Source organism: Octopus sinensis, linkage group LG6, assembly GCF_006345805.1.
Source record: "Octopus sinensis linkage group LG6, ASM634580v1, whole genome shotgun sequence".
NCBI lineage: Eukaryota > Metazoa > Mollusca > Cephalopoda > Octopoda > Octopodidae > Octopus > Octopus sinensis.
Genome location: NC_043002.1, coordinates 9,261,997 through 9,282,086, shown reverse-complemented (window position 1 = coordinate 9,282,086; position 20,090 = coordinate 9,261,997). Strand labels below are relative to the sequence as shown.

The following is a 20,090-nucleotide window of genomic DNA, read 5'->3' as shown; positions in this document are numbered from 1 at the left end:
TCCGAAATACAACAATATTTATTGAAAACCTTTTACTTAAACATTTCCACATTGTTATATGTTTGTTCTTTTAGTTTAACGAAGCAAGTGTATTTCTTCACATTCTTCAAGTAGTGACAAGTATTTGTAGAGAGACTCGTTTCTATGATTTATGTCTTTATCAAACAGTCTCTGCTTGTAGCCTAAATTAAAGTTTAACTAAGGATTAGCATGTATTTACTCATATGCACAGTAGGAATAATGTTGATTTTGAAGCGATTACACGGAAGTATTTTTCTCAGATTACTTACTCAAGGGTGTATATTCACAGGGATATGGATGCATTTCTTCACTACACGTAGACATACATTTCAATATATATTTGCACACACATACACACATAGAATATATAAATTGTAATTCTAAGGTATCAAATTTACTTTCAAAAATGTTCAGGCTTAACTTATAATATCTATTTCTTTACTACCCACAAGGGGCTAAACACAGAGGGGACAAACAAGGACAGACAAACGGATTAAGTTGATTACATCGACCCCAGTGTGTAACTGGTACTTAATTTATCGACCCCGAAAGGATGAAAGGCAAAGTCAATCTCAGCGGAATTTGAACCCAGAATGTAACGGCAGACGAAATACGGCTACACATTTCGCCCGGCGTGCTAACGTTTCTGCCAGCTCGCCACCTTAACTTATCATATCAATTCCTCTCTGATTCAGTACCTGTGTACATTACTGCTATTACTGATTGGTTTCAGGTTAGTAATTCTTTGGATACACATTTGTCTTTAAATTTTGATGCCTTTCTTTATCAAATAAGTGATTGCATAGTGTGTGTGTGTGTGTGTGTATGTGCACATACACACTATATAAAAGTGTATGAATACAAAATGCTTGTGTACATGTATGTATGTATGTGTATATGTGTGTAAGCCTATGTAGTAGACATACAAACATGGCAAATTTACCTATTTTTTCATAGATTGAATAAAGTGATGAACAGTCTTAATTGATTTTGGACCTTTATTGGGGTTTCATCAGGGGTGTCTACATGATTTAATCAATTCTAGAGAAACAAGCAGTCAAACTGTTTAAATACCCATGAAGTCTAGAAGTTCCAAAGAACTGCAACTACCAATTTGCGTACCATAAGTGTTGAACACTATTTGATATCACAGGTCTGTCGACGGAGAGCCCAGGGGCAATGGCTTGAAGATTTTAGTCAAACAAATCAATCAAAATACTTAATTTTTAAGTTTGGTACTTATTTCAATTAGTCTTGTTTGCCAAACTGCTAAGTTACCGAAACATAAACAACTCAACACTTGTTGTCAAGTGGGGGAGGAGAAAAATATAAACACACACACACATACATACATATATATATATGTGTATACATTCATTTGCTTTTCCCATAAGTTCAATGATTTTCGCTTGCTGGATTCAAGAGGAGTAAAAAAGCACAAAACTGGTATGACTTTCTAGATACTGACTGACGAGGAAATTGGCTGTGAATGGTCCTTGTATCTTGTTTTGTCCAGTTTCCCATTTATGTTATCATCTATTTTTCTGTATGTTGCTTATTGTGTTCTTTTCTATCCTACCCTTGATGTGTATATATATATATAATATATATATGTGTACATATATATATATATACAAAGGGCAATAAATTCAAGTTAATTTAAATGAATTACTTGAATATGGTACCTAACTTAGATGCACCAAAAAAAACTAATACTGATTTAACAATACAGTAATGTGGGGTGATTATAAGCGAGAAAGCAACAAGAAGGTGGATAGGTTTTTAGTACGATCGTTTCATACAAGGACAGGTTTTATTAAAGTTGCAAAGATTACAGCATATAAACGAGTCCCGTACTCATCAGCTAAAATACATGTGAGATCTCTAGACATCCTAGTGTTTGAGGCTATACTCATGAAGTAATGTAGATAATTAACATAAACAGATTTCTAAAGTTCATTAAAGTTCTTTAAAGATGATGTACAGTCTTATCACAGAATTTTAAAAAAGTTTTGATAGCATCACAGAGAAGGTGACCTAATCCATATGAATTTCCATAGATATGATAGGGATTATATACTCACAGAAGACAAATTTATCCATTGTTAATTACAACGAGGTGGGTCTCATTCCTGCTTATTAGCATTACAGAGAGGGTGAATTAATCCTTTGTATAGATGCACAAATTTCAATGGTGTAGATGTAAATTTCCAGAGAAATGGAGATGAATTTCATATCATATCAGGCGATAAATTTTTCAATGGTTGAACACAATGAGGTAGGTATCAATCCTTGTTATATGATTAGGTATTGCCACATTAATCACATTACTGCTATTCACAAGAGGCTGTAGCTATTTAACTCTTAAAGGCTGAAGGGCTTTCTAGAGCGGCCAAGAATAGAGAAGGGAATAGAAGAAAAGAGAGAAAATAATGGAGGAGGGAGCAAAAAGGGGGGGGGGAAAGGGGGACTAAAAGAGAAGAGAAAAGGAAACAGAGAATAAGAAGAAGAAAAAGAAAAAAGAGAAAAGAGAAAGAAATAGGGAAAGAAGGGAAAAAAGAAAAAGAAAAAAAGAGGTTCTAGTTATACAGAAGAGTTAGTAGACTGCAAGTCTGGTTTTAATCAACAGGCATCTAGGAACTAGAGGAGAATATTATTCTTTGACCAGTAAACCGTTAATTTATTGCTGTTGAAATCAGCTATGAGTTTAAAGAGAATCTAAAGAGATAACACAGTCAGGGGTTAAGGGGTCAGATGCTAAAATCACCAGAAAATACATTAGGAAAATCTAAGTATAATCTTATCAAAAAGTCATTAAAAATTTACTTATTTAATTTATTCATTTTATTGTCTTAAGGAGTTGTCGTTATTATTCATACATTGACTGACTACAGGTCAATCTTATAAGATCATTTACAAGGTGTTAGGGGATTGTCTATCATAATGAAGATAATCATATTATCACCGAGGGAATAGCCTTATTTATTTAATTCTGAAATAGAATTATGGGGCTACAGTAACTCATTATAATTTATTAGAGTTATGCTACTTAAATTAGATTAAGTTAGGAATTAAAATTAAATATTACAAATAAGATTTAAAATTAAGAATTTAAAAATTGTGAGTTTGAAATTAAATAAAGCCTCAATTAAGTAGCGAATAAGTACTATTCATTTCCCTGTTCTCAAAAAACTGATGCAGATATAAGAAATCTGTTTATGTTAATTATCTACATTACTTCATGAGTATAGCCTCAAACACTAGGATGTCTAGAGATCTCACATGTATTTTAGCTGATGAGTACGGGACTCGTTTATATGCTGTAATCTTTGCAACTTTTAATAAAACCTGTCCTTGTATGAAACGATCGTACTAAAAACCTATCCATTCTTGTTGCTTCTTTCTCGCGTATATATATATATATATATATATATATATATATATATATATATATATATATATATATATATATATATATATATATACACAGTGGGGGGGGGGAATAAATATTCGTACATGTCAAAATTCTTTATTTATTTAATTTCTAATGAACATAAATGGGATATACCAATACTATATTTGCATAAACATGCATAAACTAAGAATAGGCAAAAGAAACTAATAAATTATAGTAACTAAGGAATGAACTGAAGTCACACTCTCCTAGAAAAACTCTGTTGTTGACTAAAAGGCATGGACATGCCCGTTTAATATTTGTTTATGAACATAAAGATAAATCTGATACATTCTGGGAAAATGTTCTATAGACAGACGAGTCGAAAATTGAATTGTTTGGACGAAATTTGCGTAGATACCGCCTATTTGCCAAAAAATATAATTCCTACCGTAAAGTTTGGAGGTGGTAGCATCATGGTGTGGGGGTGTTTCTCTGCAAATGGTACTGGCAATTTACATGTGATAGATGGTAGAATGAATGCAGAGATGTACCAAAATATTTTGAACAATAATTTATGGAACTCTGGCGTGCAGGAGAGATGTCTGTGTTGGTATGGTCATGTACTACGGATGGATGAGGAGAGATGTGTAAAGAAGTGCCACTCCCAAACTGTTGAAGGAATCCGGGGTAGAGGTAGATCCAGGAAGACATGGGATGAGGTGGTCAAGCATGACCTTCGTACGTTGGGCCTCACAGAGGCAATGACGAAAGACCGAGACCTCTGGAGATATGCTGTGACTTCAAAGACCCGACAAATGAAGTGAGTTCATGGCTTGCAGGACAGCCTGCTGTGCTTGAGGAGACCTATTGAGTCAAGTACATCAACATCAAAATAAAAATCGAATGGATATTGTAGTTGTGATACCCGTGCTGGTGGCACGTTGGGCCTCACAGAGGAAATGATGAAGACTAAGACCTCAGATATCCTGGGACTGTGAAGACCCGACAAATGAAGTGAGTTCATGGCTCGCAGGATGGCCTGCTGTGCTAACCTTGGATCATAGAGTGACCCGCTGTTCTTGAGACCTATTGAGTCAAGTACGTCAACACTAACATCAAAATATAAATCAAATGGAAATTGTAATTAAGATATCCGTGCCGGTGGAACGTAAAATGCATCATCTGAACATGGCAGATGCCAGTGACACCTGACTGGCATCTGTGTAGGTGACACGTAAAAAGCACCAAACGATCGTGGCTGTTTGCCAACCTCCTCTGGCACCTGTGCCGGTGGCATGTAAAAAGCACCCACTACATTCACAGAGTGGTTGGCGTTAGGAAGGGCATCCAGCTGTAGAAACACTGCCAGATCAGACTGGAGCCTGGTGCAGCCTCCTGGCTTCCCAGACCCCGGTCGAACCGTCCAACCCATGCTAGCATGGAAAATGAATATTAAACAATGATGATGATGATGATGTACCAGCAGAAAACATAAACATATACATACCAACCTAAACCAACATATATGTGTGTGCATACATAAATGTATATATACACAAGTGCATGCACATAGATACATATATACATACATATCCACATATATTAATACAAAAGTAGCAACAATAGTAATATATACTCACACATATATACATGTATATAGTTATAGCTAACTCAATATATACCCTCTTTTATATATATACCTGCATAATTATCACATATTATATAATACAGTATAACAACAATAATAATTCGAATAATAATAATTATTATTATGTCAGTAGGGGTATTTTAATACTAGGTTCTTGTTGTATTTGGAAAAGGTGTGCCCAATTTTATGAAGACAGGAAATGTTGCATTCCTTAAAGCTGTTAAGAAGTGGAATTTTAATCCTGATTATAATGAAAATTTCATTAATACATAACATACATTTTCTATTTTTAGTATTATACGATGAACGCAGGTGCTGTTGTTAATATTTTCCAATTTAAATTATAGTTAATTCTCCCATCCTTAAGTTCCCATATATAGCTACTTAACCATGTAGAATTTCTCCTATTTTGTTTCTAAATGTATAGTTATGATAATTAAGTCTCTGTTTCATATTGTTTTTTGTCACACCCACATATACATTGCTGTCATATTGTGTACTTACTAACTATACATACTACCTCCTTCCTAATGCAGTTATTAAATACACAATTATTACTTATTCTACAATTACATGTTCTGTGTGGCTGTGTAGGGTTTGTGTTATTGGGGTTGACAGTTATTATATTATTAGTTCTGTGTCTTTTGTTGATCCCAATACTATTGTGATCATTAATGTTAGTATTTTTACTATTATTATTTACACTTCCATTGTTGCTGTCATTAATATTATTATTATTGTTATCACCAACCACTCTGTTTCTATTATTATTATTATTATTATTATTATTATTATTATTATTATTATTATTATTATTATATTATTATTATTATTATTTATGTTTGTATTACTTCTGTTATTTTTTCTACTTAGATAGAAGGTGTCCAGTTTTCTATTGTTAATTGAGGAGATGATGGTTGCTAGGTTATGTGTTAGACTATATCCTATTCTTATTGTTTTGTTATTAATTATCTCCCAACATTTGTTTTTTTCCATTTGTAAAATGTTTATTAATTAAACAAACATTCTATATTCTCTGTCTGTCCCTTTTGCCATGCTACGTCAAAGAGATTCTGTCTCTTTCTGTGTCCTGCAATATATATAGATTACAAGGGAACGGCTGACAGTAAATTTTAAGTTTTAGCATACCTGCTGTCATATAGTCACACATGAACATGCATACATACAAACAAACATGGTGGAATTCCACTTGTGACCAAGTAAGGTCACTTCTTAAACTCATTAAATCCATACATGTGGAGGCGCAATGGCCCAGTGGTTAGGGCAGCGGACTCGCGGTCATAGGATCGTGGTTTCGATTCCCAGACCGGGCGTTGTGAGTGTTTATTGAGCGAAAACACCTAAAGCTCCACGAGGCTCCGGCAGGGGATAGTGGTGATCCCTGCTGTACTCTTTCACCACAACTTTCTCTCACTCTTACTTCCTGTTTCTGTTGTACCTGTATTTCAAAGGGCCGGCCTTGTCACTCTCTGTGTCACGCTGAATATCCCCGAGAACTACGTTAAGGGTGCACGTGTCCTTGGGGTGCTCAGCCACTTACACGTTAATTTCACGAGCTGGCTGTTCCTTTGATCGGATCAACCGGAACCCTCGTCGTCGTAACTGACAGAGTGCTTCCATCCATTAAATCCATACAAACATTCTGAGTCCAAGAAGTTCCTGTGTTTGAATTTGTTTTAAGTGGATAAAGTGTTGTCAGCACTGAACCCACTTTTTGGTGCAATAAGCTGTAGAACCAGTGGCATAACAGAGGTTGAGACAACCAGAAACCAACTGTGTTTTAGGTTTTTTGATGTGAGTTTACCTTCTAGAAAGGAAGTTCTAATGAAAACTAGGAGTTTTTCACTCCTAGTGGTTCACATGCTAATCGACCCATGGCTGGGACCCTAACAGTTGCTACTACTCTGAGTTAGAATTGATCTGGTAACAATAGTGGCTAAGAGATGGTTCTACCCTCCTCCTCAAAACCTTGCAATACATACCTATTTCTGTACTACCCACAATGGGCTAAACACAGAGAGGACAAACAAGGACAGACAAATGGATTAAGTCGATTACATCGACCCCAGTACGTAACTGGTACTTAATTTATTGATCCCGAAAAGATGAAAGGCAAAGTTGACCTCGGTGGAATTTGAACTCAGAACGTAACGGCAGACGAAATACCGCAAAGCATTTCACCTGGCGTGCTAACGTTTCTGCCAGCTCGCCGCCTTATACATACCTTGCAATACATACCTTGTTCATATCATGAATATATACAATGTTCAGCCTTGTTTTGCTGTCCACTTTTCTCTGCTCATACGTATTGGATGGAATTTTGTTAAGGTAGAATTTTGCAGCCAGATGCTCTTCCTGTTGCCAACCATCACTTGTTTGCAAGTAAGGTCATACTTCCTCTCGACCAAATGTGTTTTCACAGATTTTGAATGAAAGACATTGCTTGCATAGCAGAGACATTCTCGTCTACATCTACAACATGATGTCAGAGCAAGGAGACTGTGATACACACACCCGTTTGTATATACATATATATACAATTTTATTACTTTTATTACTCAGTCCATCTAAATGTATATATCTGTCGTTACCTTTCATAAAAAGCCTTTTCTTTTTTTATTTCCAATGTGCATTTTCGTTGATTTTTCTTACTTTCCCTTTACATTTCCACGTGTATTTTCTATTTTCTTTTTGTAACATATTTCTAATACATATATATATATATATATTTCTCCAGAGTCATCGATAAAACCAGTATTGTTCAAATACTGAAGAAATCAATGCTCCTAATTGTCTATACTTTGACTGTATATATTTGTGGTCTTGTGTCAATATAAGAAATAATTTATTTTACAGTCTCTTTCAGTAACAAAGTGAAAAGATGTGATTTGTTATGATGGACAAACTCGATGAAGACAAAGTAAATATATTTTTAATGCATATTTTTATTCATGTGTTGTATCCATTAATGTGTCATAAGTTAGCAGTTTGTCAAATAGACATCATCATCATCATCATCGTTTAACGTCTGTTTCCGTGCTAGCATGGGTTGGACGGTTTGACTGGGGTCTGGGAAGCCAGGAGGCTGCACCAGGCTCCAGTCTGATCTGGCAGTGTTTCTACAGCTGGATGCCCTTCCTAACACCAACCACTCCGTGAGTGTAGTGGGTGCTTCTTACATGTCAGGGGAGACTGGCAGTGGCCACGATCGGTTGGTGCTTTTTACGTGCCACCGGCACAGAGTTTGAGCTAAGTAAAGAGTAAAGACTCACTTTGGTCATGAATGACTACAGGATTGTTCCCCTCCAAAGCACAAGTCTGGGAAAGGTGTGCTTGTGGAAGACCAGCAGTTGCCCAGGCATATCAGTCTCACCTCTCCATGCTACTGATGTCCAAGGAAAGACTGATATAGCCTGGCACTGATGTTTCTGGCCAGAATACTTTTTCTGTAAGGCCTCATAATTTAGTAGGCAGAAACTGTGTGGAAATCTGTCAAAAGAACCATTCCTATTCTTAACCTGTCATTTGGTTTAACACTACTACAGGACCAGGTCTGAGGATAACTTTTGTCATTTTCTCCAAACAATCTTGAAGGTCCTGAAAAAGGCCATGTGTGACGCTTTTCCTTCTCTCATTAATTCATATGAAAAAAACCCCAAAAAACTCACAACTGTGCTCTTTGGGAGTTTTATCAGAGACTCCCAAAACTGCAAATTTTTGTGGTTTTATTTATCTTATATTTTATTTTTTAACCTATATTCATTTGAAAATTTGTCATGTTAAATATTATGCATGTTTTTAGTTTATTAACCTTTTTCTAAAGGAAATGTGTTTAAATCAAATTTAAATGTTGAAGTGAATCTAACGGTTTTTGTGTGTTTCTTAAATGGCTTATAAACACCTTCCACGCTGCAATTATTTGCGTTCCAGCACACGATCTCAGATCAAGTCACTTGCTAAGCAAGTACATCTCTGTAATGTGTTTTCTGTTTTCAGCCAGTTTCTCAAAATGGTAATGCACAAAATGAGGAGGAAGAAGAAAAGCAGAAACATGAACAGCAAGAAGCTTTGAGAAAATGGAAGAAAGTAAGGAAATGATTTGGCTGTAAAATGATATAAATTTTGTTTTAGAAACTTTATTTTTTTTCTTTTTATTTTTAAAGTTAGTCAAAGGGGGTCAGGAAAGTTTCCATAATATTTCCTGGTCTCCTAAGATCTGGGTGATTGATGTGGTTGTCGTTCAGTATGAACGTCTGTTTGTTGGTATCTGTAAGACAAAAAAAGTGGACTAAGAGAGGGAATTCCAGAGAGTAGCAGCTCTGACAGTGTACGACAGAAAAAAGGGTTCAGAGAGGTATTGGGAAGTAAGATGAGAGAAGGAGGGACAAATGTATCAGATGGGGTGATATGCAGTTTGCAAACTGGGACTGGCAGGGGCTGATGTAGTAGCGATAGAAGAGTAAATGAGATGTCTGTGACCCATGGTTGAAATGTATTGGTGAGCAACTCTTTCACAATCAAGTGGATGCCCTTCTTCTGGATGAAGTCTAAAATATTTGCTAGTGTAGCAGCAGCCACAGACCTGGCCCAGATATGTGGGCAAGTACTTCAATGTATATACTGCTAGGGATTGGCAGAAGTTAGCAAATTATCATATCGAAATATTTTCTGGACCTGAGAAAAGCTAGTCCTTGGAATGCAGTTTTGGCAATGGTATATATTACCAGCGTGGTGGGGATGCTGGCAACGGGTAGTGCTAGAGCTATGCTGTCGGGAACTTTGGTTCCTGGTAGGGCCACCCAAGATGGATTGGTCTGACACCGAGTGGTATTAGGGCCACAACCTGGCAGACGGGGCTCTGGTGAAAATCCTCGGAGTGTCTGTTTCGGCAACTGGAAGCTCTTCGGTCGTTCTGTCCCTGTGTCTGTGGACAGTCTGTGGCAAACAGGATGTCTCCACATACGGGATTGTTGGGGACTGCTTGTGAAACTCATATTCCAATGAAACTTCTTCCACTGCCATGGTTCGAGATGCCTGGAGGGTGGTAGAAGGAGCCAACTCAACCCGCCCACAGTGAATGTTGCCACAAGTACAAGTAAGTAAGTAAGTATATGAGGTCATCAGGCTCTAGCTTTAGTTATATGTTGTTTGTGGGCAAGGAAGCTGTAAATACTGTGTCTTTGACACACACACACATCATCATCATTTAAGTCTGCTTTCCATGCTAGCATGGGTTGGACGATTTTGACTGAGGGCTGGCGAACCAGACAGCCGCACCAGGCTCCAATCTTGATCTGGCAGAGTTTCTACAGCTGGATGCTCTTCCTAACGCCAACCACTCTGAGAGTGTAGTGGGTGCTTTTTACGTGCCACCAGCATGGGGGCCAGTCAGGCAGTACTGGCAATGACCTCGCTCAAATCTTTTTACATGTGCCACCGGCACAGGTGCCAGTGAAGTGACATTGGTACCAATCACGTTCGATTGGTGCCCTTTTACATGCCACAGGTATGGAAGCCAGTTGGCTGCTCTGGCAATGATCACGCTCAGACGGTGCTCTTGGCACCCTACTAGCACAGGCACAAGTGCCAGTAAGGCTACTCTGGTAACGATCATACTCGAATGATGCCCTTTTATGTGCCACTGGCACGAAAGCAGGTTAGCCGCTCTGTCAACGATCAGCCATTCTGTCAACACACATATATATACTATTGTGTCTGGGGAGGGTCATTCTCTTATAGTGCCTTATTACTTAACACACTCACCAGTTCGATTTCTACTCATTTGTTTATTTATTTTTCCTAAAATTTTCATTGCATTTTACAACCTCTTCAATAGTCGTTGACTCTGTCCATTATCAGAGCTGTGTTCTTTTTGTTTGCTTGTGCATATGCGTGTGTCTCAGTGTCCATGTGTATGCATGTATGCATGTGTGTATATATGTATTTTGCATATTCATGTGTTAGTGTGTATGTGTATTTTGCGTGTGCACCTCTGTCTCCTTGTGTGTGTGTGCTTGTCTGTCCATATTACCTACGTACCTATCTATCCATCTGTTTACTTACATATCCATTTACCTACTTATATAATATATATATATATATATTTGTAATAGATTTGTGACTATTCGGTGGTACAGAAGTATTTTTTGACTTCTATTATTAGCGATATAGGTACTCATGTAGTACCCTTGAGTATATATGTACATATCTAATATTGTATATATATATTTTATTAATTTGCCTGTACGGCTGATAATTCACTTACCACTTGTGATTGTATTTTAATAATACCATCCCTATATCATCATCATCATCATCATCATTTAGCGTCCGATATATATATATGTATATACACATCTACATAACAGCCTAACAACTCTACCTGTGTATATATAAACTGTGGGTATTGGGGTATGATTACCTACTACGTATATTTCCTATTTAGTACTGGGGATGTTTCATTTATAAGGATGTACTCCTGTATTTGAGTGTTGAGTCCTTCAGGTGCTTGGATAAAATGCAGATGTCAAGTTGACCCAGTGTGCCTCCATGTTGGTCTTTGGCATATTGGTCGAGTATAGAGGACTGTTTTTTGTCATCATATTGTCTCAAATGTTCATTTAGTCTCACCTATGTATATCGTGTTCTTGTCTTTATAAGCACCTTTTATGCACCTTATGCTGTTGATCAGTAGTTCCCAAACTTTTTAGAGTCGCGACCCACTATTTATCACACCAGTTTATGATGACCCACTTAACTCTACTGAACTATCTCGATAGACAGTAGTTAATCAAAGCTAATGCGTAATTTTATAACTTTTTGCGACCCACTAAGATTCCGTTCGTGACCCATCTGTGGGTCGCGACTCATAGTTTGGGAACCACTGCTCTAGATTATATTTCTAGTTCTACAGATAATACCAGGGTTAATCTTACATACAGTTATCATTGGTGCATGTGGTATTCTCAAAGGGGTACATGCTACAGAGTTGTGATCTGATGGAGCTCTCTGGCTTTCCAATGATCTTAATGTTGAGTTCAACAATCTTAATGTTGAGTTTGATATTTATCGATCTTGTATTCGTGTTCACCCTGTTTGCTTTGTCACAAACTCTTTGTATCCTATTTCCATTTTTACTTCTATATCTAGGGAAGGTACAACTGGTTTCATTACATATAATGTTATCTAACTTCTTTCTAGCTCCCCTGTATACCCGAACCCTTTCTTTCTGGTCATATCCAGAGAATTGCATGTGGTGCATGAAGTTCTGTTTGTCTCTTTGTTTCATAGGGTTCACCTAGTGGGGATACGTTGTTCATAATCCTAACTAAGTTTGCTATCAGTATGTTAATTTTCATGTTGTGTGACAAAGCTGAGTTCTTAGAAGCTATGAGTTTTATGTCGCCATGATAGATTGTTAGCCACTACACACATTTTTTTTCTCTGTCCCTTTCTGTAGAAGAGCGTAGGTTCGAAACGTAAAAGACATTTTCTATTCCTGAGTGTTATACTAAAACATCTGTTTGTTTTGTACACCACCTGTCTTCGTCTTTTGGTATTTTTCATAAACTTTCCCTATATATATATATATATATACACATACTTACATACATACATACATACATACATACATACATATATATATATAATATAAATAAAGTTAGATAAGGCTGGTTTATGGGATTACTCTGGGTTTCACGTTCATAAAGTGTTTAGCTTTACAACGTATCATCAGACCCCAAAACATGTTGGCCTAAGGCCTCTTCAGCAAGAGTGCACATGTACGTATGACTATTGAGTTCTGCTGGTTCCTGTAACCTGAAGGTTTGGATGTACTGTTGCTGATTGCATTTCAAGGTAAGAGCAACCTTATTTGTGCCTTACAACTACAATTATTATTATTATTCATATACACTCAACAGATTAGACTGTTTGAAAAGAAAAGAATCCTAAAATCGGGCTACAAATAGCGTTTGATGCCAAGAATCTTCCTATTGGGTTACAGCAAGTAACCTTAGATGCCAAGAACCTTCCTAAGTATCCTAGCTGTTCCTAATAATACTGTTTTCTGCAGCTGTACTAAACCGGGTTTCAATGCCCGTTTCCTCTATCCACCTTATTAGAGTTTTAGGGATAGTTACGCATGCACCTAAAACTAATGGGATATATTTTATCCACAATTTCCAAAGTCTCTGTAGTTCAATAGCTAGGTCCTGATACTTTGCTATTTTCCTATACTTCTAATATTAATTTTTTCATCTTTTGGGACTGTAAAGTCAATTATATGGCACTTTCTATTCTTTATATTTACTACTACCAAAAACAAGCCTTCTAGCTTCTATTACTCTGTCACTCTGAATGTCAAAGTCCCACATCTTGTATTTCATATTTTCTAGTACTTTACTAGGTTCATGTTCATACCATTTATCAGTATGTTCAAGTCCTAGCTTTCTACATACCTCCCAGTGGATTGCTCTCCCTAGATTGTTATGTCTTTTCTTGTATTCTTTCTGTGCCTGCATGCTACATTCACTTACTATATGAGTAACACTTACTTCTTTCAATTTGCGTAATCTACATTGGGAACCTACTTGGTTTTTGTCTACCTTGGCTTTTATCAATTAGTCCTTAATGGTTGATCTTGTGCAGCTACTAACAAACTTTCTATCTCCCTCTTTAGCTTTCCTTTTTGCAGCCATAACCATTATTATTATTACTATTATTTAAAAAAAATATAAAACACTAATTCTGAATATTCATAATAAAAAGTTATATAACATTGCTACTAACAAAATTTTATATTTGAATTTCAGAAAATAATTACGATTGTTTGTACTGGAAACATTGATGGACTAGAAGATATTATGGATGAACCAGAGTTTGATATCAATATTACTTGGGTTAGTGTAAAATGAAGATTCCTTTTTGGAAGAAAGCTTTTGTAACATTTAATATATATATTCACTTTTTTTCATTTACTATATCTTTGGGTAGTGGGTTGGCAGAGTTGATTGAGTGATATTTACTTATATCTTTTATTTACATTGCAAATTTTTTAAAAATTTAATTTAATTTAATTTTTTTGGCTCAAAAAGCAAAAGCAAGGCCATGTAGGGGGACATGGAGTTATGTACAGGGAGGGTGTTCATACAAAGAGTTCAGGCCATTTCTGGTCAAGAGAGACTTTGAACTGAGTGGTTGGCAGCATCTTCACTATCTCGTCCGACAGCTTATTCCACGGATCCGCAACCCGGACAGAGAAAGCCCCTCTCCTTCAACTAAGATGAAATCGTCGTAGATAGAGCTTTTCGAAGTGACACCGCAGCCCACGCTCTGGAGCAGGAGTGAAGAACAGCTCTTTCGAGAGGTTACACTTTCCGCTTATGATGTTGTGAGCGAGAATGAGATCACCACGGCTGGCGTCGCTTATCGAGAGAATAAAGGTTGAGTGTCTTCAACCTTTCTTTATAAGACAAATGCTTGAGACCAAGAACCATGCAGGTAGCCAGCTTCTGGACTCTTTCTTTGAACTCTGCCTAGGTCAGTTTTGCTTTCCATCTTTCCAGAATTGGTAAAGCATCAGCCAAAATGCCTTGTATTTCGTTGTTTTTTAATGATCTGAATTTGAATTCTGCCAAAGTCTGTTTTGCTTTTCATTTGTCCAGGGTTCATAAAATAAGTACCAGTCAGGGTCTTGTACCTGTGTTATAAATTGTGTTGTATCAATATGATCGGTCAAATATCTTTCTGCAGTTCATCACACATCACACCCGTTTTTTTGTGACTAGAGAAAAGTAGTTTAGATGAAAGCAAATTTTTACTTTTGATTATGATTTAGTAAAATAAACAAACCTTAATAAATATTTCATGGCTTAGTGAAAGGCAGTAGATTGGAGTGCCAGACAAAGAATATCTTGTATATGTTTCAGTTTTTTACATTCATCATCATTGTTTAACGTCCGTTCTCCGTGCTAGCATGGGTTGGACGGTTCGACCAGGGTCTGGGAAGCCAGAAGGCTGCACCAGGCTCCAGTCTGATCTGGCAATGTTTCTACAGCTGGATGCCCTTCCTAACACCAACCACTCCGTGAGTGTAGTGGGTGCTTTTTATGTGCCACCTGCACAGGTGCCACTAATTTCAAACCCTGCCATGGTCAACTTTGCATTTCAACCATTAGGGGAGCATAGAACCCAGGACTTTTTTGCTTGGCCTTTGAGAACTGTGAGGAAGAAACCACGACTCATACATTACTACAGTAGAAGGCGGCGAGCTGGCAGAATCGTTAGCATGCTGGACGAAATGCTTAGCGGTATTTTGTCTGCCGCTACATTCTGTGTTCAAATTCCGGCGAGGTCAACTTTGCCTTTCATCCTTTTGGGGTCGATAAATTAAGTACCAGTTATGCACTGGGGTTGATATAATTGACTTAATCCGTTTGTCTGTCCTTGTTTGTCCTCTCTGTGTTTAGCCCTTTGTGTAAAGAAATAGGTATTTGATCTTGATGAGGAGACAGTAAATAATGTTTTATTTATTGAAATTTACATATCTTTTGATTATTTCAGTTTCAAGAAAATCTGCTAATGCAAGCTATCCGAGCAGAACAGATGGAAATGGCAGAATTTCTTATAGATAATGGAATAAACTATAACTTCTCAAAAATGGTTCTGGTTAGTTACTTTTTCTTTTATGAAGTTATCCTTTTGAATAATTTAAATGTTTTTGATAGAACAAAATTGACGAAGTAAGATTAATTCAAATTATTTAATAGAAACTTATTTTGTTCTTTTGCCCTCGGCTGATACTTTCAATTACTGCCAACACTATTTCAACTCAGTTGTCTGTATAGCAAGTCCTGCTTCCCAATTTCAGTGGTGGAGGAATTCAAAGCCTTGAAGCAAGAGCAATCACAACATTCTTCTATCCAAAGACGAGAAAGATACTTCCTGTCACTGACCTATTGCCAACCCTGATTGTTAAAGTATAGGGTAAAGAAAAAAACCCATCCTGCAAGCAGTGCAGAGCAACTCATTGCACCCTGAACCATATTTCGATCGGTTGCCCAAGGGAAATGGGAAAAGGCCGATCAAGTGGGGACATGACAAGGTTCTTGCAGAGATTGCAAGGGAGACTGATATACAAAGAGTGAAGGCTAAATAAATAACAACAACAACACCATCATCGCCTCCACCAAGAGGACAGGGACAAAGTTCAAAGATTCTTTGAATTTTACTATTCATTCTCAACATCATCATCATCGTTTACCGTCCGTTTTCTTTGCTAGCATGAGTTGGACGGTTCGACCAGGGTCTGGGAAGCCAGATGGCTGCACCAGGCTCCAGTCTGATCTGGCAGTGTTTCTACAGCTGGATGCCCTTCCTAACGCCAACCACTCCATGAGTGTAGTGGGTGCTTTTTACATGCCACTGGCACAGGTGCCAGGTGAGGCTGGCAACATAAAAAAAAAAAGTATTGAATCTGTTGGAGGAATATATAGACTCATTGTGCACACATCCTTTCATCTATCCACCTATACACACAAATATCTGGTATGTTTTAGAATGAAACGACTATTATCTCTTTATTGGTGATCAGTTCATATTCAGTTGGAAAAAGAGATGTTTGAAGGGTCTGGGCTGCTAACAGCCCGACAACCATCCTTGTGATTGTTGGAGGCTCACCCTACCAAGGTGTCAGGTGATGCCTGCAAAGATGCTTGGCTGCTCCAATGCTTTAGCCTCTCAGTCAAGCGTGGTAATGTCACAAGCATGATGAATAGCTTTTGCTGAACCTTGTGGTGTGTGACCAGTTGAAGCACTTATTGTTGAATTGATGTGTTTTCTTTTTTTCTTCTTTCATTGTTCATGTTTGTATTTTCTCTGGTTTTGTATTATATATGTATCATACATACCTGTTATATATGTAATTATTACATATTACATAAAACGAGATAACTTGTCTTCCCATATTTTTTTTATTCATTGCTTTTTTTTTCCAACTTTATCATCATAAGTAAAGGGGAACTGATATTCCAGGATTTCCAGAGAATGGGAAGCAGGCATTTGCCATATTCTGAATGCCTTACTTCCCTGGGCATGGACACATTGAAACTCCAACGTCTGGCAGCTGACTTGACAGACATCCATAAAATCATTAACCATCTTACAAACAATAACTCTGAGCACCTTTTCAAACTCCACCCGTCTAACACCCGTGGACATGTTTACAAAGTCAGAAAACAGCATAGCTCCCATGACTTTCAGAAACATTTGTTCATGCTAAGAGTTGCTGAAGCATGGAACAGACTGCCGGCATCAGTTGTTAGTTGTCGGAGCACTGCATCCTTTAAAACTTCCATGCTTCCTGAGATTCGCCAACACTACACCTGATTTTCTCCCCTCCACACACACACAAGCATGTATCTAACTCATACACTGTTCGCTTTCCAGACATTTGTACATTACTGAATATTCTTTATACGCACTTTTGATAAGTTGTGGTGCACCTGAGCACTGTATACAATAATTTCATTATTATTATAAATTCAATATATTGGGGAAAAATTCTAAAAAAAAAAAGTTTGAATTTTAAAGGATTATGTGTTGGTAGACTATATTTAACAGAATTATAATAAATTATTGTTTGATTTAATTTCAGGATTACAATGAAAAATCAAGGATTGTTGACTGTTACACTGTAAACTGTCGCCAGTTAGCATACGAGCATAGTCTTTTCCAGACAGTCCAACTGATTGATCTCAAAAATCAAGAAGCTTTTGACTTCATCAGCTCACGTAATAGGCTTACTTCCGCTTATATGCCAAAAAGGAGAAGTGAAAAGAGTTTTGAATTGGAAACTTCGGAAATTTATAAAAAAACAAAGAAAAACATTGGGACAGTGGGCATCAAAAAACGAAAAGATCTAGCTAGCAACATTTTGGCTGAAACTTATAAATTTCGACTTCACTCGTTGCCATCGAGATTCACCTTGAGTTTAAAGGGAAATAACTTTGAAATATTATTTATTCAAGGCAAATGTAAGAATGGACACACGATGGGTGAACGTTGTTCTTCAGCTAATGATATCTATAACCGTCCATATATGCTATTGAGACACGAACCTCAGAAGTATAAAAATTGCCTTTTCTTACTTACCAAACAACCAACTTTCCGGAAACTTAAAAATTACAAGCGGTTTGAGTAAAAAAAAACCCAAAAATAACCTTCTGCATTTAGCTGTTACGATCAAGAATTTAAACTAAACACTTAAGGAAAAGACAATCAGTCGCAAAACAGACCTCAAATTTTTTCTCCTCGGAAGAAGGAATACTGAACTTTCACAATAACCGATACCTATCACCTGTGCTCTCTCAGAATAAATGAAATAAATGGCATCACACACCAAGTCCTTTGTGAGCCTCTCTCCGGCTTTATATACCTATGGTGCAACCTCACCTGGAATTTGCATCACCGGTCTGGAACCCCTATCTTGCCCAGGATATTAATCGTCTGGAAGCCGTTCAGCAACATGCAACCAAGAGAATACCCTCCATCAGGCATTTGCCATATTCTGAACGCCTTACTTCCCTGGGCAGGGACACATTGAAACTCCGACGTCTGGCAGCTGACTTGGCAGACACCCATAAAATTATTAACCAAACATATGGAGTAGGATGATAATATTGAACTAGCAAAGAACTCTTTTTATTTTATTTGAATTTATGCCGCAGAATTTTTTTTTAATGATTTAAAAGTAAAAAAAAAAAAAAAAAGAAATCTATATGATCAAGGAAAGTTGATCCTGACAAGATTCGAACTGAAAACGAAGAGGGACGAAGCTGAATATTGTCAAGTTTTTAATTGAACAATCCACTGTTTCCACTACACCACAATGATAATAATTTTCTAACAAAAGCCCAAGCCCAGAAATTTTGGGGGAGAGTAGCCGATTATATTGATCCTAGTACATGACTGGTACTTTATTTTACTGATCCTGTAAGGATGAAAGGCAAATTTTACCTTGTTGGGATTTGAATTCAGAACGTAAAAGTGCACTACTAAATACCATTCACTCTTCTATGTGCATTCTACTAATGCACATAGACAGAAGTCCACAAATTTCAGGCAGTAGTCAAAGTTGATTAAACAATACCTTAGTATTTATTTCAGTGACTCTGGAGCAGTGCTTTTCAACCTTTTTGCTGGAGCGGAACCCCAAGAAAACATTTCACTGGCTCGAGGAACCCCTGTGTAATAATTTAATAGTCTTATGCACACATATATGCACAGGAGAATTAAAAATTACTGCCGATTTTAGCATTTTTGTAACTTCTTGCGGAACCCCTGGACTGTACTGGCAGAACCCTAAGGTTCTGCGGAACCCTGGTTGAAAACCACTGCTCTGGAGGAATGACAGAGAAAGCTGACTTAGAAGGTTAAGGGACCTAACTCAATATCGTAAGTCATTTTTGACGAATTTGCCGATTCTACTAGATAACCACTCATAGTAATAATACTAAGAATAATTAGTAATATAAGCATAAGGTCATGACTTTTCAGAGAAGGATATTGTCAAAAATATGTTTTTTCTCAATACTTCATTGGTACTTATTTTATAAAAATAAATGAAACATATTCCCATTGAAAGAAGTTTAGGAACTTAGAGGTTCCTTTTCCAAATAATAAGTTTCAGTTAGCTAAAAATATTTTGCAGGCACTTATAGCATTTTCACTGTTTCTGCAAGCTTATATTCCCTTTCAAAGACAAAAAAAAAAATAAAAAAATAAAAAATAAATAAACATAAAACCAAACAACAAATATACTAGACATTTCCTTTTTATATTATATATACATATTATATATACACATAAAAGAATCCTACAAACATACAATATCATATTTGTTTTCTTTGATTTTTATGTAATGTTACTTATAGCAAAGGAGGGAAAAAATAATTTATTGTTGCAATATAATTTTCATTTAAATAATACTTCAGAAAGACCATT

General features: G+C 36.8%; 1 protein-coding gene across 2 annotated transcripts; it reads left to right on the top strand.

Moving 5' to 3' along the window:
* Positions 1–586: 586 nt before the first annotated feature.
* Positions 587–19,378, top strand: LOC115213406. 2 transcript variants are annotated; one of them, XM_029782359.2, is made up of 6 exons: positions 587–754; positions 7,954–8,007; positions 9,084–9,173; positions 13,901–13,987; positions 15,651–15,755; positions 17,743–19,378. In XM_029782359.2, exons 2-6 carry the CDS (start codon positions 7,981–7,983, stop codon positions 18,286–18,288), a joined length of 855 nt encoding a protein of 284 aa, XP_029638219.1. In that variant the 5' UTR covers positions 587–754; positions 7,954–7,980; the 3' UTR covers positions 18,289–19,378. The 2 variants fall into 2 exon arrangements, with proteins under 2 accessions (XP_029638219.1, XP_029638218.1); XM_029782358.2 differs by having other exon boundaries at positions 7,944–8,007.
* The last annotated feature ends 712 nt before the right edge of the window (positions 19,379–20,090 follow it).